Source organism: Micrasema longulum, unplaced genomic scaffold (assembly GCF_059751315.1).
Source record: "Micrasema longulum isolate JH-2025_06_02 unplaced genomic scaffold, ASM5975131v1 h1tg001343l, whole genome shotgun sequence".
In the NCBI taxonomy this organism is placed as follows: domain Eukaryota; kingdom Metazoa; phylum Arthropoda; class Insecta; order Trichoptera; family Brachycentridae; genus Micrasema; species Micrasema longulum.
This window is the reverse complement of record NW_028278529.1, coordinates 64159-89322: the sequence shown is the minus strand read 5'-3', so window position 1 is coordinate 89322 and position 25164 is coordinate 64159. Positions and strand designations below refer to the sequence as shown.

Genomic DNA, 25164 nt, shown 5'->3' with positions numbered 1-25164 from the left:
TTGAGCTAACAATATTTTAAGTGTGTCCAAATCTTTGTAGACAGGATAAGATAAAGATATTCATAATTACTGCGAAAAGTATGATTTTTGCAGTACATTTTAATTTGTTTCTTCAATCCACCACCCTTGGGGTGATTTCTCCCAAAAAATAAGCTCTATCAAATAGTCAATAACTCTTTGGTCTAATAATGACTAAACAATATATTCAGAAAAAGATATGAGAGGTCTTCGCAGGTTCAAGGAGAATAGCCTGAGATAACCCAAACTCGGAGACCTTAGGAGATAAATTGCGCTTCAGAAAAACAAAGAGAGGTTTGTATGAAAATAATGGTTTATTTAAACAACTTGGCCATCATTATATTTTAATTATACTCAGTTTATTTTCTTTTATATTGTATTTGTTTTTCTGTCAAAGTTTAATAACCCATATAACCCATATAAATAGGGTCTTTTCACGTTTATTTAATATTTTTATTTTCAAATAAGCAAAAAATTACGATCGTCATGGAATTTGTATTCTTTTTAAAATGTGAGAAAAATTTCCTACAAAGGTATTTTGAATTACCCGAAAATGAGACGTTTCCCGCCTTTGTGACAAGCGGCACGTACAACGTTTTGGTGTCAATTGCGAGCCGTTTTGTATATGCTCATTTTTAAACGAAAAGTTGTTTTGAAGAAAATATTTTATATTTTTAATTTTATTAATTAAATCTATGTTTATTTAAGAATTCTCGGTATCCGGCAGTGTCTGTGAAGATGACAAAATGATTGGGATCACACACATTCTTGTCGAGGCGTCTCGCACTGATGGACACAATTCCCCGCAAATACCAGGAGATCTTATTATCTGGTTCTAAACGACCAATGACGAGGCCTCCACCACTGTCTCCATTGCACACAGATGCCCCTGCAAAAAAATATTTTAATTGATTATCAACACAATACGATTTGTCATTTATATGAGAAATAATAATTCATATAATTTACAGATAGATATTAATAAATAAGTTTAGTCACATAGATACTAATAGGGACTTAAATAAGTTTCACTATTCCCCGGCATGTAGGCTTTTTACATATGGCAATACTACAACCCCAACTTCATCGTCACGCCCACTATTTAATCAGGCTTGAAATTACAGCATATTTTTGGTGATACTACAATACCGCGTAACTATCAATTGTTTTTGGTTTTTGGCAGGGGAACTTTGAAAATATTCTCTTCATATATTACTTTGATTTTAAATCAAATATCAGAAAAACTATCATAATTTTAAGTAAAAATAGCAAGAGTATTTGTGGGAAATTTTATGGCATTACCACCTTGCTCTGTTAGAATATCACTAAACATCACCATCATAATCATTATCATCTCTGCTCTGCACCATGATCAGCTGGGTGCAGTGTATTATGAGTTTGTCAAACCCAACGAAACCATCACGGGAGATTGCTATCAACACTGCGTTTGAGCCGAGCATTGAAGGAAAAAAATAACACAAAAAATAAGGAGAGACACGACAAAGTAATTTTGCAGCATGACAACGCTCGGTCACATTTTGCTAGGCCAGCCTAAACATATTTGGAAACGCTCAAATGGGAAATCCTACCCCACCTGTCGTATTCACCGGACATTACTCCTTTCGATTACCACTTTTTCCGATTGATGACTCATGGCCTGGCTGGGTTCCAGTCTTAAGAAGATTTCAAAAATGTCTTGATTCGTGGATAACCTCAAAAGATGAGTCGTTCTTTCGGGATGGTATTTGTAGGCTGCCAGAAAGATGAGATACATAAGGGTAGCCAGAGAGAATAGAACGCCACACTAATTTGTTTCTATACAGACCTTGCCTACCCCTACATTTATGCATCTAATGCTTACATGTTGATTATTCAAGTGTTTGTTGCTTTCTCGTTTTCTGCATCTGCATCCATCAACATTTGCATCATAAAGCATTGTATATCTATTTTCATATCAACTTTTTCTACGTGTCCAAATTATCGCAGCACCCCTTTCTTATTTGTAAATAATTTCTCATTTCATGCTCATTCATTTTGAACTTAGCAACCAAAAGTATTCAAATTAAATTACCATTTTTGTTTCCTGCACAAAATGTTGTGTTGGTGAGGTACTTTTCAAAAAAGGCAGAGTAACTGAGAAGGCATTCTAGATCTGAAGCTACTGGCATATTAACTTCATTTAGCTGCTGGGAAACCACATCGTGCTCATTAATGCCCCAACCTACAACCTATAACAAGCATTAAACATTGATATTCTCTAAGAGGTGAATACTTTTTCATAGGCATTTACAAGGCTACAACATATTTTATGTCATTTCTTATTTGGTTTCATTTCACCCACATCAATAAAGATTTTGACTCTTTTACTATGAACAAGAGTCTTTATGAGAAGTTAACATTCGGAAGATTGAAGAATAGTAAATACCACATAGTTTGTAGTGGTTAAATGATTATTTTATACATTGCATGACTATTCCTTAATGTTTTCATCTCTATTGAGCTATGTATATTTTTTCCTAATTTTTTTCAGTTTCAATGCTGCAGAACAGCATTTTTTTGGTATTTTTGGTAACATAATAATTAATTACCCACTAAGTCTAAAGACATTTTGGTGGGACAAAATATTTTAGAACCGGTTTATTTTACACTCCTACATATTATATACATTCATTTATTACTTTTTAATAGTCACTATAAAGTATTAATCACGTATTTTTCAACTTTTTTATCAATTGAACATCTTCCATATTAATAATAGTTTGAACAACCCTGGAAAATCGCAATTTAATGTTCGTTCTCCGAAGTAATTTGTAATTTAAGGAATAACCAGGGAACACTTAGTTATTAATCTAGTGTTGTGAGGGTGGAAAACTCTTTTTTTTATACTTTTTTTTTACAATCAACATGTAGTCATAAAGTTTTTTTACCGGCAGGACATTACAGAATTCGAAATATACACCTTCACCCATATGCAATCAAATATTAAAACTTATTTTAATATTCAAGAATTAAGAATTTTTACGGCTATTACACTCGAGCCAATCAAAATTCACTATTAACTAATAGTATGTAATATAGAAGGTTTATAGAATCATAAGTATGCAATGTTTGTGTTCATGTGTGTGTATGGGCATATGTGAATGTGTGTACATGTGCATGTGCGTATGTGTGGGTGCAAAAAAAATGTACATCATAATATACAAGCGATAATGTAAATAGACAAAATAATTGCATAATACATTTTTATATTTCAAAATTTTCCATCTTTACCGATGATCAAATCTCAAAGACATCATAGAAGCGATAAAACAAATTTCTGATTATAAAAAAAAAGTGAATATAAATATCACCTATTTTTTTTATTTCTACAATAAATATATTTTTTTAAAAATGGAAATCTTATTGTACTTACTGTTGCATTAGTGCCAAATATATAATCTTTTAACAAATCATTTTCTGGCCACAAACAAATCGGTTGGATGAATTGGCTAAATGCCACTTCTTCAAAGCGAATGATGGCTATATCATTTCTTAGGAATGTTGCATCGTAATTGTCAAAAATATTAATGGAAGACACCTGAAAATTATACTTATTTGTAAACAGTACTTTCACTGTATGAAAAACAAACAAACCCATTATCGGTTGCGATAGGCAGAGTATATAATTTTCCATCACTATCTTTACATATCTACCTTGTCAGGAAGTAATCCTGAACAAAAGTGCTTACTTCTTGCCCCGACTTTCAATTGCAAACAAGTACTTATTAGATTCTGTCAACCAGAATACTCTATGATATACCATAGACACGTTAACCAATCATAGCCCGATATGCCGGGTAACCCCCGTTCATCAGATGTCCCAGCACAAGAACAAAAAGATTGCTTGGTCACTACCCGACTCCTGGAGGAGGGAAAAGTAGAGGTTGGTGCCGAAAGAAACGGAGACGAGGCCCCGCACGGAATCGCCGCGGGCCGCGGCAGTGTGAAAACCGTGTTTTAGTTTGAAGCGTCAACGCCTATTCTCCACTCAAAACCACCACTCGAATCAGTCTTGCTTCACATACTCTGCCCAATAGAGAAATAGTGAATATTCTGTCTTTTGGATTCAGGTACGTAGTACGTCACTCATCGAAAAAAATTAGACGTCTTCCGGTTTGTAATACATTTATAAATTCAATGTAGGGCGTCAGGGCTAAGTCGCTCTCCGTCTTGGTCAGACCACACTCCGTCTTTTATAGGCCGCACACGTCATGGTTAGACTATACTCCATCAGGATGGCCCCGCCCTACGTTTGATTAAGCCGCTACGTCTTGGTCAGACCGCACTCCGTCTTGGCTAGGCCGCACATGTCATGGTTAGACTGTACTGCGTCAGGATGGCCCCGATCTACGTTTGATTAAGCCGCACTCCGTCTTGGTTAGACCACACTCTGTCAGGGTTAGGCCGCTCCACATCAGGATGACCCCGCACACGTTTTGTAGATCTTCCGGTTTGAGAGGACTGATTGCGATCCAACGGCCCGCGCACGTTTGCAACGGCCACTTACGGTTCAAAAAGCTGTTTGCGTGCGGTTGACGCGGCCCGCGACCTCCGTCTGGTCGCGTGTAGCAGGTGCCCCCTCGATTTTCCACCACGCCGCAGCATCCGTCGTAACAGATAAGATCCACGTTTTATTCCATCTTTATTACGCTTCGTGAAGAGTCATTTACCTGGTAACCATAGCTTCGGCTGGTTTAATCCATTTTCTGTCAATCATAATTTGTACTGTTCGGGCAAAGAGCCGTCAATGTAAACTTTACTAACCAATTGCTCATTCCTGTTTAATTGCTCTGCCTTGTATCTTCTCCGTGTCAAATTACCAAATGTCCATGATTGCAATGAATTGTCTTTTGTATAGTAAACTCGTTTTTAATAAGTAGATAGTCCCCTTACGTCACGAGGAATACAGGAAAAGGGACCGTCCATTATCAAAGTAAAAGAATTCACTCTCTGAGAAAGTCTCATGCTCTGCCATTCCACCTGAGCCAGTCGTTAAGTATGATGTTAACTTTTAAATATGTACTAATCTATATATTAGAGGTTATGTCATGGTATATATGTGTGCCCGCCTTCGGTCTCATGGCTCTTGAGTCGAACTCCCATTATCTGTTATTTGTCAACCTTGCTTCTTCTACTTTCATGCATTTTTTAACGCACAAACTTAAATTATTCCGCCTTTCGATATGTCCATCTTCAAGAATTAGTTGAATTTGTGTGCCATGCCATTAGCAACGTAAGTCTTTTTAGCCGTTTGCATTTGTATTCAAACCGTTGCAGCACCCCTTTGTCATTTTGCCTATAATGATTGTCTCACCCTTGCATTTTGCATAGAACTTGATATATATGTGCATTGTATACAATATGTTCCTATTGTGGATAATTTTATCACACATTCGCCTTTTGAGATCGCATTTTGACAGCATTTAGTCTACTTGCTTTCATCCTTCTATTTTCAATTTCATACTTTATTTCCACACAATAGAACCAGGACTCTGTTGTGAACAACGAAACTTCGGCTCAGCTGAAATCTGCGGTCGGGGTGTGTCGGATTACGTTCTGCTGTACTCGGGTGCATCTTATGGCTCGTGACTCCGCCACGTGACCTTTCATATTTGTATTTTTGTCATTTTAGTTATAGCTAGTAAGTTCCAATAGAGCACATTGAAGAACTGTTACATATGAGTTATACCTATATATAACATAACAACGAATGAAAAAGTGCTAAAAATAAACAAATTTACGCCTCTGATTTCATTGTGTATTTTATTTAACGGTTTAACAATAAAAACGCTTAATTTTGGGCGTTTTGAAGTGACTTAACTTTCGTTTCGGTCGGTCACTACTATGTATGTCTTAGTTACCGAACTTCATATTTACCTGTCTTTTTTGTGATCCCCTTTCTTCTGTATTGAGCATGTATTTTCCCAACTCAACAAGCAGTAGGTCTTTAGGCATCGTTATCGTTCCACTGGTAACACAGTGAGCAGCTGCAAAAAATGTTCATCAGAATCAAAGATGGTTTGTTTTGTATAGTTTATCCAACAAGAGTGTTTGTTCAGAATACCTACAATTTTATAAAATTTGTTTACATTTTATTAAATGGTAGGTATTTTCCTATATTGGTAGGCCATATTGCGTTGGCCCCGAAGGCAACCCGATGTTTGATAAATATTCAGATGCAGCCAGTAAGGGAATAAACGTGTCTATTTATTATATGTCATTGAAGTGAATGTGAGTTAAATTTAGAGTAATTTATTTATATACGCCCAATGGGCATTTTTAAGAACATATTTGTACATATAATTATTATAAAGTAGAAAGACACAAAAGTAATAAAAAGTATTTTAATATAAACCAGTCACAACTGCCGTGGAAGAGATGAGTGTTCCACCACACTGGTATCCGTGTTTATTAATGGTAGTGTTGTAATGGTAAAGAGCTGCATGCCACGGCCAGTCCCCACGCTCAGTCGGTTGACCCTCAACTATTAACTTCGTATGTTCCAGTTGCTTTCGCCCACAATAAGGTTTGAAGTCAGAAGAACTAACGACCCCCAAGGCTATACCATTCTGGTCTGCAAGATGAGGGTACCACTGAAATTTTAATTACACCATAATTGGACGTAATCGACGAAGATTAAGCATCACTTGTCATTGAATTATTTTATCTAAAATATGAATATATCTTCAATAACATTAGAAATTAGTATTGTGAAAAATGTATAATAAATTCCACCGTCTACTTACGTACAAGTGGAGGTCCAAAAATTTGCAGACTTAAAGGAAGGGAGGTAAATAGAGATATCTGTTGTGTGATTTTTCTTTTTTAAAAGTACTTTTGATTTCTCATTGAGATTACACAATTTTGTTTCTACAAAATATACTTTTAAAATATGTAAAAAAAGAATTCACCATCAAAAGGTGCATTGTTTAAATTCTCTCCTTTACAATGTTTAAAATGTCACTAACAGATATTACCAGTGCAAAGACGATATTCTCCTTTAACTCTTCGTCTTCAATTAATACTCTCTTAGAAGATTATACCATTTTAAAATCATGGTTTTCCCAGTGCAAGAGTCTCCGTTTACGTGTCAATACTTGGTATAGAGTCACACTATTTATTCATGTATATGGCAAAACTTCCATTCTGCAAATTTCTGGATCTATGAATATAGCTAAATTTTTGATTGGTTTATACAACTACATAATAAGTTATTCAAATTATATACAGAGATAGGTCATCATCACGATTTCCTTTCCGCACTAAATGGTGCATAGGTCACTGCATCGGTACACTAATTGCAGCGTATCTTGATCATTTTTGTTACAAGATGACAGGGTACCAGTCCAGGGACTATGAAATATTCTAGTTTAAAAACACCCTTTAAAATAAATATTTCATATCAACCATTTCGGGAATCGAACCTGAGACCTCTTGCATGGCAGACAAACGATAAGTACAACAGCGATAAGTTATGATAAAAAAGAGCGATTCATATGAGGAATATTCACATTGAAAATATGATTTGCAGTAATGGAAAAAAAATACCTTCTCATTCATTTTTTTACATCTCTTTAACCCGTTGATGGTAACTGAATGCACATTTGGAAATGGCTTATTGCGGGGTGCTTCCACAAGAAATTTCAAATGATCTGGTACTCCGTATGTAGCCATGTAGAATGTAGTATTTTGTGCGTGTATATCAGCGATTTCTGGATCCTTTGAAAAAAAAATTTCAATTAACTTTAGTAAACTTAATTCAGACATTCTGGAACTTGCCTTTATCCATAGAAAAGAATTGCACTAACTTAAATAAATAAAAACTATATTATGTATGAATGAATAAAACTGCCATAAATTTACAAAAATAAAAAATATGACATCGCATCTTTAGGACGAAAACAACTCCACTCAAAAAATCAACTTTTTGTGAAATTGCAAAAGAAGAATGTAAATTCGTATTCTTTCGTTGATTGCTTTGTATTTTTCGAAGTAAGCACCAAATTTTGAGTTCAAAATTATACCGAAAGCTTTCAGCTATGAATCTATGAAAAAAAGCTTAGTAAAAATAAATTATTATCAGTTAAAACAAGACATTAATTTAATGAGTCATTATTAGATCGAAAAAAAAACCAAACAAAATCACTTTGATAAATAAGATAACGACGTATTTTTTATTAGGTCAAATAAGGTCACCAAACGCATATTTTTATTTATTCACAAAATGACATGAACGTTAACAAATCACTAAAATTATCGATAATTTAAATTAAAAAAATTACATTAACTTAAAAAAGTCACTAAGATTATCGGTAAGTCAGAACGAAACAATCACAGAGCTAAATTGGTCGTTTTAATGTTTTAAAAAATGAAGTAAAAATGCCGTTTGTATCGGAATCAAATCGACTCAACCGGCCTTCGGTCACTATATGTTTGTCTGCGTTACGTCTTTCACACAGCAATGTAAACACAACACTAATTGCGTCCCTACCGTGTCAATGACAAAGAATCTAAATTCTCTAAGTAATAAAGAGACCGATGTAATGGTGTTGTTCTATTCCCACCCGAATGTTGCGTTTTTTTTAATTCAGGAAGATGGATAATGTTCACTGAAGTCGTTTTATGATCTTAACTCATTTTAAGCATTTTTTTTAGTTAAGTGGTTTTCGTCCTAAAGGTGCAACATGTTTATATTTTACCAAACTTATAGTCGCTTCAGTATCCAAAGTTAGCTTGATCCTTGCTTCACCATATTTCTTGAAGTCCATTAAATTTAATGACCCCTCCCAATAATTGTCTCTAGACGGTGGTCTTCCACTTTCTCTAGTCATGATTAAAATTCCATCCGCACATGGGGTATATGATGCAAGTGCTGTTCCTATCAGAGAAAGTCCACTTTCATCATCGGAATTTTTGGATTTTGTCATTCCTATCAGGTAAAGTATAAAAAATACTTTAAGAAATACTGGTGTCATTTTCCTGAAAAACACCAAAAAGAAATAAAAAACACAAAATCATTTATATTGAAACTCCAATTAAAAACACCCAGTGCTGATATTCCGAACGCTCTCGCGTTACGTACTAATTACGTGCTAGCAATACTTTCTCTACCCCCGCAAGAGGGTTCAGAATCGAGCTGGAGGATCTTAACTCAACTCATTATACAGGTGTCCTTTAAACCCTGTCACATCCGAAACTACGATGATCAGTATGGGCAAGAAGACATATTGGCATATTTAAAAAAACATTTAGAACGAAGAAAATTTGTAAAAATAAAATATTGAAAACAACAAATGGTTGCTTACTTCTGCAGGGGAGAGGCGAGAGGGGCGCGGGCGCGTGGTGTGTCAGACTCCCCCCCTCGTTTCTCTCCTGCAGAAGTAAGCAACCATTTGTTTTTTTAAATATTTTTTTTTTTAAATTTTATTCGTTCTAAAAAATTATTTTATGTGCCAATATGTCTTCTTGCAAATACTGATCATCGTGGTTTCGGATGTAACAGGATTTAAAGAACAATTGTATAATATAAAGTTAATAGATCCCTCACCTCCATATTTATATATTTGACCAAACATCAAGTGAATAATTCTGCGACTTGGATCTAGAAGGGCCAAATGTCAGATTTTTCTTGCCACCATTTTTGTAGATGCTCGACGTCAATATTAAAACTTGTATATTTAACTATATTTGGCGGCATCCGTGGTGTAGTGGTCAAGACGCTTGACGCACACACGGAAGGTTCCAGGTTCGATTCTCGGTGAGAACACAAAAAATAAATGTGATTTTTCTCAATCCTGGGTATTCTGTGATGTAATTCACCACTGTAATTGGGCCTCCTGGCCTGTTGTGGTGCAAAAAATACTTGAATTTTATATTATACACACATACATGTGTTGTATTGTATTTTATTAACATTAGTTATCAATGACGTCAAACAATTCATTATAACACCGCAAAATGGCTTAATAATTACTCTCCTGTAATATTACGGTTTACGACATTGGCCTTTATAGATCCAAGCCACAAAATCTTTGGTGCCTTTTTAAAGTGTCACTGTGTGGCTGTTAGATTAAAGAACTATCCTCAAATATGACAGGTTTTTTCACGGACAATAGTGAGTAGAGCTACCTACTCACAGTTTCTTGGACATTGCATTGTTTTCAAATAAAAAAATCCGCTTTAATTTTTTTTTAATACTTATACCTCAACATATTACAACAGAGATGGAATTTTTTTTAGAGAGTGGAATATTGAGCTCTAGGCATTTACAGGACTTCATGACCTGTCATTGGCTGGTTTAAGTAGCGACTTAACACGGTGAGTAACATTCACCGTTCTGCCAATCTTTAAATATCCACATTTCTTAAATTCTTCTTGCAAGGCAACGCCTGAAAATAGTTTTCAATTTTTTATTCTCCTTGGACCAGTAGTATATAAGGCAAATAAACTGAATTTTCATTAAAGCTGGTAAAACCAACCTATTTACCATCCCTAAAATATATCAGCCGATATTACGAGAGGTAATGCCATAATTATTATTATTGTTACTCAAATAAACAATATTTTTAAAAGTCGTTTTTCCTTTAAAATACCTAAAATTAGATACAATGTTTCTTGATGAATTATCAAGAATTATGATTGTACTCAAAAACATCGAAATATTTTTTACAAAGATTAAAATTAATATTTACCCAAATTTATAGTAGGTATCTTAAGTACTAAGTTAATAATCTATATTTCATGGGCCGTGCATTGTATGTACCTATAGAACATATGTATATTAAGGTGTAAAAAATTATAATAATCTTCCCAATGAACTAAAAACTATTAAAAATAACATATCAATAAATAAATTTAAAGTTAATCTAAAGAAATTTTTTGAACACGTGTAAATACTACATTAAATTTTAATTATTGTGAATGTATTATTGTTTTATGTTTTTTCGTTAGGTATTCTATGTTTTTATTTTTGTTTCTCATGTAGTCATATTAAAAATTATATAAACTCCTAGAAATAAACAACTAAAACAGTGTAAGTCACTCTCCAAGCACAAGAGTTTAGTCTCTTTTTTTGGAGAGTTACATAGATGTGTAAAAGTAGATGCGTTTAAAATTTTACAAAAACATGTACTTATTATGAAATTTATTAATATATATTTTTTTAAATTGTAGTTTTATCCTTACCTATAATTTTATATTAACTAGACGTATTGTTTTATAGATTTCTTACTTCAACACGTACGTACAGGTAAATTAACTTTAGTTGAGGCCACACATACATAATAATTTGCTCTATCTATATACATTCCTGAAGGGTACAAGTGTGTGTTTATTAAACACGTAGGCCCAATCAACACAAATAATTGTCCAAATCCACACGGCACGGTAGAATTAGGGTGGATTGACATTTATTAAATTATGTTTAATTTATTTTCAATTTATTCAGGGGCCATTCTTAGGTAAAAATCCCGCAAAAGGAAAGCAAGTTGAGGAAAATCAAGGAAATTATTGGATTTGCCTAGCATTAAATAAATGTAGTTAAACAAAATAACTAGAATACTATAAATATCAACCCACCTTAGGTTATATTATTGTGCAGTGCGGATTTTTACCGCTGTGTGAAACGGGCCATATATCCAGGTATGATTTATGACATTATTAGAGTAACCCTAACGCAGGTTTAGGAATATATTTTAACTACTACTACTACCATCACGCCATTTCCCCGTAGGGGTAGGCAGAGAGAATGGACCGCCACACACGTCTATCCTGGCATACATTCCTAGCTTCTTCCACATTCATACATATAGATATTTTAACTTATTATTAAATTCATTTTGTTCATGTTTTTTTTCGTTTCATTTACTGAGAGATTCGTAGTAAATAATAAATAATACTCGATAGTGTATGCATTTAAAATATAATATCAAAAATATAAAAGATGGATTACAAAGAGAAAATAAAAATTAAAAATGTTATTGCCAAAATATTATTATATTTCAATTTTTAAAAACTTTCTTTTAAACCTGACAGCGGAAAAAGAAATGAAAAACAATCCATTCAAGTACCAATATATATAAAAGCAATTAAGTAGGCAACGATTTTATGAATACATTTCTGTGAACAGAAAATTATTTTAAATAATAAAATATTTTAAAAACCCCCTGCATATTAACCCCAGAATTCTAAGAAAACGTTTATGTCAAATAAATCCTTTCTGTCGTCGAAATAAGTTGCAGATAATTAATATTGCAATTTGTCTTTATTGCATTTAATAAGAACGAAAATGCTTAAACGTTTAAAGCATGAAAAATACTAATAATATATTTTTTTGTAATACATTTACTACAACGCGCCACTAGAAAAATCCGCATTGTTACGAACCGTCCGGGTCTTAGTAATCTTAATTATTTTTATAATATTTTTCACATATTTGAAAAAATAAATTATTGAAAAAACAGTATATTGTTTATTGGAATACATATAAAATATTTCCACTTTAACACGAAACATTGCTGTAAAAAATCACTTAGAATAAATATTTCACGTTAACCTCATGCACGGCAACCAAACGCGTTAACCAATATACCACAAATTGGACATAAAATACGTTAAATTAAAATATTATTAAATAATAATAATTGAATAAAATATAGTTCACAGAAAAAAGTAACACTCAAAAGTATACACGTACAAGCTTTGCATCTGTGTGAGTACTGTGATGTCCTCAACTTAGGCTGCGTTACCTATACGTATTCAACACGTTCATTACACATATAGTACTCCTGTTATTGCCATAAAATCTTATTTAATGTAAAAATAAATACTGAATTTTGTACTTGCACAGGTGTATATAAAATACTCAAAAATTTCAATGCACTTAGCGATAAAGGAAGATAATTTCTTACGACCGCTTTCCGATGAGACTGAATCTGAAGAAATATAATTATCTATCAGTTTCAGACTAAACCAGTTTAACCATCGATAACCGGTTGTTATTGTTTTGGTGGCACTAGCAAATACGCGGAAAAATAAGCATGCGCGCATATTACAGGAAAACATACATTTTGAAATCTCAACGTACAGTTTATCGAAAAAATTATGTTTTTTAAAAAAAATATTTCAACAGAGAGTTTTTGAGAGGGAATGTGGAAGTCTGGGCATTTACAGGGCTTATGACCTGTCATTGGCTGGCTTAAGTAGCCACTTTACACACTGTGTAACATTCACCATTCTGCCCATGTTTGAACATCCACATTTCCTCAACTCTTCCATCTGTTGACTTTTGTGAAGTAAAAGAGCTGAAACGTTTTCCCTCTCTGTTTAAATAAATTTAAATATGAACAACTCCCTAGGGAGAAAATCCAGCCAGTCTGCAAGCATTTGGACATACTCAAACAACGTTTTTTTTCTTCATTTATCAAATTAGTAATATTGAAAAAACGAATTTACTTGATATTCCCAGCTTTTTTGCAAAAATCAATTGTAATGTACAACAATAACAATAATTTTCTAAAGAAATCAAATCATGCAGTAAGCAATCCAAGCAACAAATTCAAGTTTTGGATGAGGAAACACTAAAATAAACATGAAAAAAACGTATTCATTTTTAAACCCAACCCGGAAAATCTTTTGTGTATGTGCCTACCTATTTTTCATTTCGTTTATGTTTACCTACTGAAGGGAAATTTAGGCCCTTTACTTTGGGTATGTTTTGACATAGTAATGTTTTTCGAAATACAAGCGTAGGTACAAATTACGCCATATATTTACAAATTACATTTATTACTTAATTAGGTACAATAAAATAAAATAGACCAAAGCGGAGGAAAATATTTTTTATGTTATTCTTGTACATATATTTTTGTTGTCTATTGTTTGTATCTGTTTTGTTATTCCTTTCTGTTTGTGATGTTCTTATGTTTATTGTAAATTATAAATAATTATTAATGTCTCTTGTTTTTGGCCGATGTTATCATGCTTTGGTAGAAGGGATTAATAAAGGAAAAACAAAATACCTATGCGGTACCTACTAGTGTAATTTCAAACTATGTTCTTCAAAAACATTTGAATGAGTGCCAGTAATTTGAAGATCACAAAAAAACAGTTCCATTTTATTATTGTGTTGAATGTGTACATGCAATTAAGTAAGGTAGTTACAGCTAAATTTAAAATGTTTCTTGAAAAGTGTCAGTTTGATTGGCTGCTGATGTTGGTTGCCGGGTTGTGTACTCATTTTTTCCAAATAAATGTCTCGAATATTAACAAAGGGGATCTTCCCAAGCCAAACGCGCCGTCCATTTTATTTTGCTATGGACTTTGTATTCTTGTAGCAGACTTTGACTGGTGGCCTGCGGGCTTTCGCAAACGGCCGAAAGGAATCGAAAAAGTGTTGAAGGTGAAAATCTCGTTATGGCTTTATCTTCCATAGCATATAATTATATTTCATATCATACAATTAAATAGACACGGTATTTGCGCTTGATAAATTTTATGGCGTTTCACTGCATTCGTCTTCTGTGTCTTTATTTTCTAAATATCGTGATCGGACGTGACTCTATGAAGAATAATTCCGCTGTTTGTGATGAGAAAATGTTATGTTTAGATATATTGTAACTGAAAAACAGTAGGTTCCATTCGTAAATGCAATACAATGAATTGAATGAGTTGTATTTTTTTGAAGTAGGTTCGTTTTTCACCATTGTAGGTTTTAGAAAAATACCAAAATGCATACTACCGTATTTTTTTGGAAATGTTTTCTACTCTAGCAGTGACTAATGACGTAATTTCGGTAGGTGGAGGCTTAGTGCATAATATAATACTAGCATATAATATTTATATACATTTCCAAACATGCGCGAGTATTGCCAGTTCTCATTCTCATTCCGTACCACCCCCACTATAACACCGTTGGTAAGATTACATTGTTTCGTCGTGTTGTGGAGCTATTTGGCGCATATTGCTTCTATGGGTGTCAATGTACCTAATTCTGTCCACGACCCTTCACAACACGGCACAACAATGTAATCTTACCTAGAGGCTGTTCTCTCGGATTTAAAAAATGAACTGTTTTTCTCAATAGAAATCGGATTGCATGATATTGATAAAAATAATATCGATTCCAATAACTGGTTACGAAGCAATAATGTATTTGCGTATTGCTCAGTGAGAATACCAAATGAATATTTCAATAAAGCTTAATTTTTTTAAATCACAAACTATTATAATATTCTTTTTCTAATCACACATTGAGATATTTGGATATAATATTTATGCATGTTTCTAGGTTATTATTACCTGTTTTCTGGTAGATTTCATCATGAGGACAGTTTACTTATCTTACCAAGATGGGTTAAAATATGTGATGCAATACCCCCTTTCCGAAGTAAGTCTCGTTTGACTAGAGTGTAAATTATATTGTGGTAAAATGTAAATTCATCCATTTCAGTACCGTAGATTGGGGCTACTTAAACCCAAAATTCATATTTTCTTTCTATATTCCAGAATAAATTATGACTTAAATCTATAATTTGTGCTGATAACCAAGTTTTTACCATTTTGAAGATATTTTACTATCATCTTATGCCTTTTTATAATAAAAATTTTAATTGATGAGAATTTTTATTAGTTTTTGAAAATTGGGCACAAGTAACCCCTCGATTGAGGCTACTTGGACCCACATACTATTTACATTGAAAAAGTAATTTATAAAAGGGCGGTGTGCTCAAGTAAGACATAGGATCTGGAAATAAAACTCTAGAAAGACATTTCAGTGGCCAGAAATATTTATATAATTATGAAATATATTGAAAAGTAACATCTCAAAGACTCAGTGAACAACTAAAAATATTTTAACATTGTTTTACTAATAACAAATTTGAATACAGATGTTTATTAATACAAATGTTTCTAATTAGCATTTATATACGAACTGAAAAAATCCCCCTTTTTTGGTGTATCGATTTTCTTCACTACATTAGACCACTTGTAGTGTAGAATGTCTTTTTTTGCGGGCCATTGCCACCCTTTTATAATTTTTTACATGCATTTTACAACTGCACTATCGTCGTCGAAGCTCGTTATCACGCCTGGAAATAACGAATTGATCCACGCCACTAGGACAAAATTATCCTCTTTAATAGAACTTCTCTGCCTTGCATGGGATTAGAAGGGATTAGATCTAGGTTAAGCTAGGTGTTTTGATCTAGTTAAAATAGACTGAACAGTAGGAGCAAACATTTGTTCCTCGGAATTCTCAGATAAAACAAAGTCACTGTCTCCAGAATCCTGGATGCTGTAAGCATTTTCATCTTGTGATGTAGAATCATCAAGATCTTTTTACTCGGGGGGTTTTCTTTGGAGGTGCTATTTTCTCGGGTGCTGCATTGACCTTTTTTCTTTGTTTTGTTGGATTTCCCCCTGACGTGGAAGCTTCTGCTTCTTGAGACTTAATGTCATTTGCAGTGATGCTTTTACCAGGTGCGACTTTAACTGTTTTCTTTGTAGCTCGTGGTATCACGAAATCAAGTCTCTTCTTTTCAAGATAAGCCAAAAAAAGAATCTCCAACTAGATCAAGGTTCACTGATCTATCTTGTTTAGGCAATCGAGTAACATAAATTGTAGCCTGTCAATTTAATTAAAACCTAATGACAATTATTATTGTGGTTGGGGCTAATTGAACCCGGGTTCAAATAGCTCCATTTTGAGGTTATCAACACACTACTTTATAACTTATTAATTTTTACATGTTTAGTAGCTAGATATCTATTACAAACTTATGTTATTTTCTTAAGCAATATATATGAAATGTCAAACAATGTTTAACTTGCGTTTATCTGTTGCACACAATAAAGTAGACTTAGAAGTTTACAGTTTACAAAAACTCACGTTTTTACAGCACACTAACATAACCTCAATAAGAAACTGGGGGGAAAAGTAATAACGTCCTTCGACGCGACACCCTCCGGCTAGTGCTACCACCTGTCGAGGAAACGATGAATAATGTAAATACGTTCAGTATTGTAGACCTAATACAGATTTAAATCTTTTTTTTGTTCTGCGTTCCCCCTCTAAGGTTCAAGTAGCCCCGATCTACGGTACCTATGTCGTAAGTACGTTTTACCAAATCGAATTTCAGTTTATTTTTAAAAGTTGATTATTGTGATTTTTAACTGGTAGGTAATAGGGTGTTTTCAAAAGCGGAGTTTTATGATTCTAATATTTTTTATTTGTTTATTTTTCCATACATATTAACAAATACATAGCATTTTATTTACAAAAACACACTAAAAAATACATCTTAAAATTAAGCTATAACATAATTCGGAAAAAGTGCCCACAAAGACTTCAGCGTCTGAGCGTGGGCCATTCCTTTTTGATGACTAATAAGTTTAAAGCATATAAATATGGTATGACATGACCATGAAAAGAAAAAAAAGAGAAAATTAACAAATGCTGATATTACGAAAACAGGATTTATTTGCAATATGCATTTTATTTTTTATTTCAATTTTTAAAAAAATCAAAAAGGTGTCTATCTGTTCCTTCCATGCTAATCCAAGACCTGTAACTTACTTTTAACCGTACTGTAATATAACTATCAATGTTTAAAAAACAAGTTTTCATTCTTAATTTTCGGTTTTAAAAACAACCACATATAAAACGACACGCAGTAGGCGTCACATATTATGATTATTTAAATTAATAATTTTCACATACTATTATTATTTTAAAAAGTTGGAAGCAGCCAGAATCTTCATAACAGTTTTTTTTAGTATTTGAGGAAAATGTTTTTTGTAGGTCCTGTTTCAAAACTTTTATTAATAAGTTCGAATCATGTCGCTCGCAAAAAAAGATGTACAGAAAATTATCAATTCCAGCTCATTTTAGAAAACTTCCTATTATTCGTTAAATAAAAATTTAAATATTCAAATAATCATAATAATGGACACTCACTCATTGATATAAATACCAGTAATGTCAAGACAACTCAAATTACACGAAATTACTTTTATCATTAAATCAATATTTAAAAAAAAGAACACTTTAGTATACTGAAATGATATATCACTGAATTAAAAAAAAAAACAGCTTCGTGATTCCATTACAAATTTCTTGGAATCTTACTTGAAATCATATTACAATTGCATTTAAAGATTACGATTCAAATGTCACCCCATTTTACGGTCGCCATTATTTTCAAGGTTGGCAGGAGAGGGGGAAAAATCATAGACAACAATACGCGTCGTTCGTCAAATATCAAACGTTTTACCAGATGTGTTTATTATTTTTGTTGATCATTTTGTAATTGTATTATACGAGGGAAGGCTTAAAACTAATGCACACATGCTTGTAGAGCGCAAGTAAAATGTCCTTCAGAAGCGAGCCAAGTGGCATGTGGAAGTAACATTCCCCCTCTATACGCATGCGCAGGTTTGAAGTCGTCGCGATCAAATAGTGTATTTTGAGAAGCGGAAGTATGGAGACGTATTACAACAGCATTAGATGCTATGTCAACGCAAATTAAACTTTTAAATATATTATGCTGAAAAAGTGACTACCACTGGGATTCATCGTCATTTAAAGGCTGTTTATAGTAACGATGCTGTTGATAGGTCTTCTATAAATCGATGGGTAGTAAAATTTCGTGGTTGCCAGCCTGAAAATGCCATAATTGTTGATGAAACACGCAGTAGACGTCCGATCACTGCCACAGACGACAAGCATCACGAACGTGTTGACGATTTGATTAAAAATGGCCAGCGTATCGCAAACCATATTGGAATATCCATGGAACGTATTTGCTTCATTATTGAACAATTGGGATACCGTAAAATCTTGTAACATGACAACGTTCGTCCATACACCTCGTGCACAACAGAAAAGGTTCGACGAAATCTGATGTTTGAACCGATTCCACACTCTCCTTACTCCTCAGATCTTGCGCCCTGCGATTTATATTTTTTCCTCTACTCAAAAGAGACCTCAAGGAGGATAATCATTACACCTCGGACGATAAAGGTGAAGGCAGCTATCAAGTCCTGGATTCGAGAAAAGTCGAAAGAATTTTTCAGTGACGGAATGAAAAAACTTCTTAGACGTTGCGTTGGGAGAAATGTGTTAGGCTTAACGTAACTATGTTGAAAAATAAATATATGATTTTAAAGCAAGAATTGTAGTTTGATGTACTTTTTGCCCAATCTTGTATTTTTCTTTGGTTCGTGTTCTACAAGCATGTGTGCACTACTTTTTAGCCTACCTTCGTAATAATATAACTCTCTAAACTTTTCAGATAAAATCCCAATGTTCGGAAATTGATGAATTAATGCACATAATTGCGCAACCCGACACTATATTAATCACTTCAACCATTTTATCTGCAATTCTCATTGGATTGGTGACTCACTTATTGGGAAGAACCAGGGACATAGTGATTTTAGGAAAAGAGTAATAAAAAACCTTAATTTAATTCTTCAAAAACCTTTACATCAACTCGTTTTCATATTTAATTAGAAATTGATGATTTTTTAATTACTAATAAACATTATTCAATAAAATATGTCGAAAAACATATGCAGTGCAAAAAAAGGCTTTAGTATCTCAAAAATTAAAAATAAATAAATGAACCTGTTCTAACCATGTACCATTAATTTGGCTTTGACAGTCTCTATCATCTTTTATTTACCTCGATGATGGATATTGCTTTTGGAAACTTATTCGCATAACATAAATAAAAATATACGCAGAATTAATATGCAATACTTACATATCTTCCAATTATTTATACCACCTACCTATATTTTATTTATATATTTTTATTTCTGTTTTTAGGATTTCACAAATGATAATGATTTCAAAATCAGAACCAGAATTTTAGCTACTGTGTTGTATAAAATCTACATGTAATTTTTTTTGAATTATTTAAATTTTAAAAATATTTTAATTAGGAAAACATAGTCAGCTATTCAGCTTATATGTGCAACCCGGAACACATTTATTTTCAATGAAATTAGTCCCTGAAAAATAAAAGACTATAAAAATGTCCCTGCCAGCTGCTCATGTTCTTCTCATCAACGTATCTTTGATTATCATTCTATTCTGAAATGTAGTATGCGAAAAACATGCAGGAAATGACTTCCTGATTCTCAACCTTGATGATGTATTGAGGGCTTGATGGTAGCATGTATCAATCGTAATCTCGATTTGTCTAAAATAGTATAAAAATTATCTTAGTGTCAAAAATCACACCAATTTTTAAATAAATTCTTTGAAACATGTATGTTTTGAGTTTTATTTTTTTAAATTAATGTATTTTGAAGTATAGCACACAGATATGACAAAAAATGTATAGGGAAATACACTGTTGTTAACATTTGATCTGGTATTGGCTGGGACTGACTTCGGGACGAGAACCTGACTTGGGAGGACGCACGGGAACTGGCAGCCGATAGAGATGTATGGAGGCTCTGTGGACAACTTGTGCTCCAATTAGGAAACGAACATGGAATGATGATGATGTTTTAGTTTTAAAAAATATTTGTTGATTTATCAAATGGCGGCATCAAACGGGTTTTAATCAATACTGTTTTTCCATGCATGATTTTTTTTGACATATCGATATGATGTTGTGGCCCGCGTAATATTGCAAACTTATGTTTGTGGCCCAAAGGAGAAAAATGTCGAGTATGGCTGCCCTAGGGAGTAAAATCTAGCCTTATCCACATAGATTTGGACATACTCAAAATATTGTGGATTTTAAACACATATTTTATTAATTTACAAAAAAATTTTTTTTATCAAGTCCTGCTGAATTGCATGACTGCAATTCAGTAGTAGGTGTCTCTAATCAAGATCTTAAATATATATATTTATATTTACATATTATTATCTCTTAATTCTATAACATTACAAAAATCTTACAACTATAAAAAAATATATATAATACATCAAAATATCACGAACTACGAATACCGATAAAAATATATGAATTGGATTGAGAACAATTAATTGTATTTTCGAAATCAATATGTATATTGTGGAAAACTGTTTTCATCCATAACTTTGAAAAATAAATTATAAAAAATGTCTAAAAAAACGCGACATTTTTGGCATTGATAATTGTAACGTCAAAATTTGTGACGATGTTCTATACATTTAAACGGTTAGGAGTTTAAAATTAACATGCATTGTGACGTATTAGGGGCGTGGCCAATGCAATGACCGTTTTTGCTGGAATGCAAAATTACAAATTTAAAAATATTTTCCATGCAATTTTTTTTTACTCAACAATATTTCGTAGCAATGTTAATTCGAAAATGAAAAAAAAAGTAATATTTCCCTATTATGTACAAGATAGTAAATTAAAAGCAATGGTGAAAATGGTCCAAATGAAAAAATAATCTAATTAAAATATTGTAAACAATATTTTGAGTTCGTCCAAATTTTTGTAGACAAGGACTGGATTCAACTCCCTGGGGAGCTGTTAATATTAACATATTACGACAGAGAGGAAGAACATTTTAGATAATGTAATATAGAAGTCTAGGCATCTACAGGGCTTATGACCTGTCATTGGGTGGTTTAAGTGGCCACTAAAAGTGGTAGAGTTTTTAACTTGAGTCAAAGGGAAATAAAATATTTTGCATCCTTTTTTTTTTGCGAAATGTGAAATTTTCACCGTTAAAGTTCGTCTTAAGAAGAAAGTCGCCCTTCCTATCTGCTCGAAGTTGCGGTCATTCTGCAAATGAGAAAAGGTATGCCATCAGTATAATTTTTTCGAGCCACGGAAGGAGCTGAAGATAATTAGTAAAAAGAGCGAATATTGTTCATATCATACAACTCCATGTTAATAACTTCAAAAGGCTTGGTTTTTTTTACATGTTCTTACAAACTGTTAGCTTGTCAGCTTTTCAATATTTCTTAAAGCACCGCTAGATGTTCACTTAATCAAGCAGAAGTTAAACTCATTCCCACCCCTTCCGACTTCCAACCTTGTTTCATTCCACATCATTGCTATAGTTTCACCATCTACGTTATCGTGAATTGTGTAATTCACACATTATTTTAGATGGAAACATGAACTATTTGTTACGTGTAGAGTGGGTAGACAATTCTTAAAGTAAACCTTTCTTACTTTTAAGTGGCAGGTTTTTTGTTTTATTATTTATGACAGTTTTATCCATCTATTTCGATTTGTAAAGAGCAATTGCTTCCTGTATGTGTTCTTCCAAAAGGTTTTTTTTTAAATGTATATAACTTAAACTATTTTTTAAACTGTCGCTGGTGTCACAGGCAGAGTAAACCAGGAATTGAATTAAGTTTTGAATATATTATGGCATTTAAACATAATTTGGACACACTATAATTATTAACAGGCGCCGTGGCGCAGTTGGTTAGACGGCTAACTGTGAAACTGGCGTCGCGGGTTCGATTCCCGCCAGTTGCAAGAAAAAAATCTAAGAAATATTTTTTCTCGATTGGTCTGGTGTTGTGGTATATTTTTCATTGCCTCATTCCATATCCCCTCTATCTCACCTGCCGACAAGCCTCAAAATAGAGGCTTAGCGGGTTATTCCTTTTTTTTAAAAGTCCAAATCATGCATTTTCGTTATCACGATGATTCTTTGATTCGTAGAGAATCTAACTTTTTTTTTGCCAACGGCTTTTTAAATCCATTGTGCAACGCCCACCTTCTTTAGCCAAGTTGCGGAGACGTTTTTGTAAGTATAGAGTTCGCTTTATTTTGCTCGACATAATTTTCACTCAATAAACCTGTATTCACTTAATATTACATTTAACAGTTGTCACACGTCAGCCGCCAATACTTGTATGAAAATAAACCGTAACATTATTAAAGCATGAACAACGCATGTTGGACTTCTGTGTATATGTGACCAAATGATGTTTGAATTTGAATTTTTCTTAGAGCACAAACCTCGTAAAAGGGACACCCGTGGATTTTGCATTAAAGTGAGTTGTACAAGTGAGTTTTTTTAACTAGTTAAATCGATGAATTTAATGTTTATTGCCTTCAACGTTTCATTAACTAACTTAAAGAAAATAAGTAAATTTTTCTGCATTATCAACTCAAAATCACCAAAAAGTGGACTCCCGTGGTTTAACCTCTAAGGTATAGATATTATAATCTATGCTGGAACGTCAGAGATTTACAAAATTCGTAGGTGCGATTGTGTTGTGCATCAGTATCATCGTTATTACCTTATCCGCATCTAATGGTGCATAAGGCACTGCACAGGTACTCTAGTCACAGTGTATCAGCGATTATTTCGTCATGTATAAAAATCACGCATGTGATGTTCTTCAACCGTACATGAGAGCGGTATAATTTATTTTTTTGATGCTTATGTCACAATTTGATAATACAAAAGCATATCCTTTGATATTTGGGTTAACATTTTTTTAAAACCCTGAATATAACTCTTTATAAATCCTTTTCAAGACCAAAAATAAAGAAATTTTTCGCAGATCCATCGTTGTCCGACGACCACGACGATTTATAATATGGTTACTTCGGGGACTACCTATTAAGAGGGAACGCGGTTTGACTTTTCTTCGTACAAACGTATTCCCGTATTTTCTCCCTGGATTATGGTACTAGAGCAATGATTGTAAATCGGGAATACGAGATCTCAATTTTGTCGATTTTAGTTAGGCACAAAAGTAGGCAGGGGAAACCTGTCTAAAAAGGGATACCTGGGTAAAACAGGGTATTATGGCTACTTTCCGTAAATTAAGTTGCTTTCTACCACTAGAAAGTGTTATCTTCGATGCCATTTGCATTAAATGAATTTAGTCTCGTTAACAAATGCTCGATAGCTCTCACACCTTTATTCATTTTTTACTGTGTTAGACATAATTTTCGAGAAATCTGAAGTGTCTATGGATTCGACAACAACAAGATGAGTGGTATAGTTCATACTTTTATGTTTTAATTTGTAATTTTCTTATCTTCCGTGCTTAAAAATTGATAGACGTAAGGTGAGGAGAGATAATACTCAACCTTGTGTTTTTTCGGGCAAAACAATTTGGGGTGAAACCGAATAGCACCCGGAGAAGAAGTCAAAAAATAAAATAATCTATAATTTGAACAGTGAGAACAAGAGAAGTTTGAGAACTAACAATGATTCATCATCAGGAAGTGAAGCGACTCAAACAATAAAAAATATTATGTATGCAAGACGTAAACTACGATAACTCCAAATATGATGAAATTGAGTTATTACTGTGTCAAAAAAAAATTTTAGTCATCGATTACGAGGAAATAAGCATTAACTCCTATATGTTTTAATAACATGGATATTAAACTTTTTTGTACTGTTACTCCACACCACATTAGAGAGGTAAACAACATTAAGAAAACATACTGTAGGTAATAAGAATATAACTCCAAATAGTTTGTTTTACAGAAAAGCATGAAAAAAGAGTTTGTTATTTTCTGAGAAAAATTACTTTTAGTTTAGTTTGGCGCTCAATTACTCTGCGGTTTAAACAATATTTTTATCAGTAAATAATACTTTTTTTGTTTATCATGGATAAACAATCTTTTGGATTGACCGTTGTTTTCCCGTACAACATTTGATGTTGTATCATGTCATGAAGATTTTTAGTGGTAAACAAATGTATATCCATTTTAGGCATAGCAAGTCTAAAATCTAAATAAATACTTTACATTATCAAAAACAATATTTATTACCATGTGTTGAAATAACTTATTGTGGGACAAAAAAAACATTTAGAAACAGTTAAGTACAAACGATGACAAAAAATAATTAACAATAAAAAACCCATTTGTTGGTCTTACTCTACACAGTATCGGACACTATTTGGTATTTATTTTAGTAATATTTTTTATCGACAATAGAATGTAACTGGTATTTAAATTCATGGTTATTACGACATTTCTAGAGTATATTTGGTATGAAGACTTGAATTTTAATTTTTATATTTGATAGTCCGATGCACTCCGCTCATTTTTGTTTTAATTTTGTTAATTTAGAATCATTATCTGTTGCACGTGTAATTTATTTCAGAATTTTCCGACAAACTTTTATTTCGCCCTTTATTTGAATCCCCGCGCGCGGGAGGAC

At 33.0% G+C, this 25164-nt stretch overlaps 1 protein-coding gene and 1 long non-coding RNA gene across 5 annotated transcripts; one reads left to right on the top strand and one right to left on the bottom strand.

Annotated features, from left to right (window-relative positions):
• Nucleotides 1–313: 313 nt before the first annotated feature.
• On the bottom strand, nucleotides 314–12996 carry LOC148275781 (venom serine protease Bi-VSP-like). 3 transcript variants are annotated; one of them, XM_088235191.1, is made up of 8 exons: nucleotides 12752–12996; nucleotides 8757–9036; nucleotides 7606–7776; nucleotides 6413–6650; nucleotides 5935–6044; nucleotides 3431–3595; nucleotides 2090–2246; nucleotides 314–907 (listed from the first exon to the last, which is right to left on the bottom strand). In XM_088235191.1, the coding sequence occupies exons 1-8, from the start codon at nucleotides 12760–12762 to the stop codon at nucleotides 702–704; spliced, it is 1338 nt and encodes a 445-aa protein (XP_088091317.1). In that variant the 5' UTR covers nucleotides 12763–12996; the 3' UTR covers nucleotides 314–701. The 3 variants fall into 3 exon arrangements, with proteins under 3 accessions (XP_088091317.1, XP_088091318.1, XP_088091319.1); XM_088235192.1 differs by having other exon boundaries at nucleotides 12897–12977; XM_088235193.1 differs by lacking the exons at nucleotides 7606–7776; nucleotides 8757–9036; nucleotides 12752–12996 and adding an exon at nucleotides 7286–7540 and having other exon boundaries at nucleotides 6413–7231.
• Nucleotides 12997–14040: 1044 nt separating this feature from the next.
• LOC148275780 (uncharacterized) lies at nucleotides 14041–19968 on the top strand. 2 transcript variants are annotated; one of them, XR_015823940.1, is made up of 4 exons: nucleotides 14041–14209; nucleotides 15344–15442; nucleotides 19350–19504; nucleotides 19889–19968. It is a non-coding gene; the product is annotated as an uncharacterized LOC148275780 (long non-coding RNA). The 2 variants fall into 2 exon arrangements; XR_015823939.1 differs by having other exon boundaries at nucleotides 14058–14455.
• Nucleotides 19969–25164: the final 5196 nt, after the last annotated feature.

Bases quoted from the DNA above. Each gene is read 5' to 3' on its own strand.
- LOC148275781 (XM_088235191.1), bottom strand. The intron at 7,777-8,756 runs GTAAAATATAAA...TTTTTTTCAAAG, and splicing joins CTGAAGCGACTATAAGTTTG to GATCCAGAAATCGCTGATAT. The intron at 6,045-6,412 runs GTTTATATTAAA...CATTTTTTGCAG, and splicing joins TTCCACGGCAGTTGTGACTG to CTGCTCACTGTGTTACCAGT.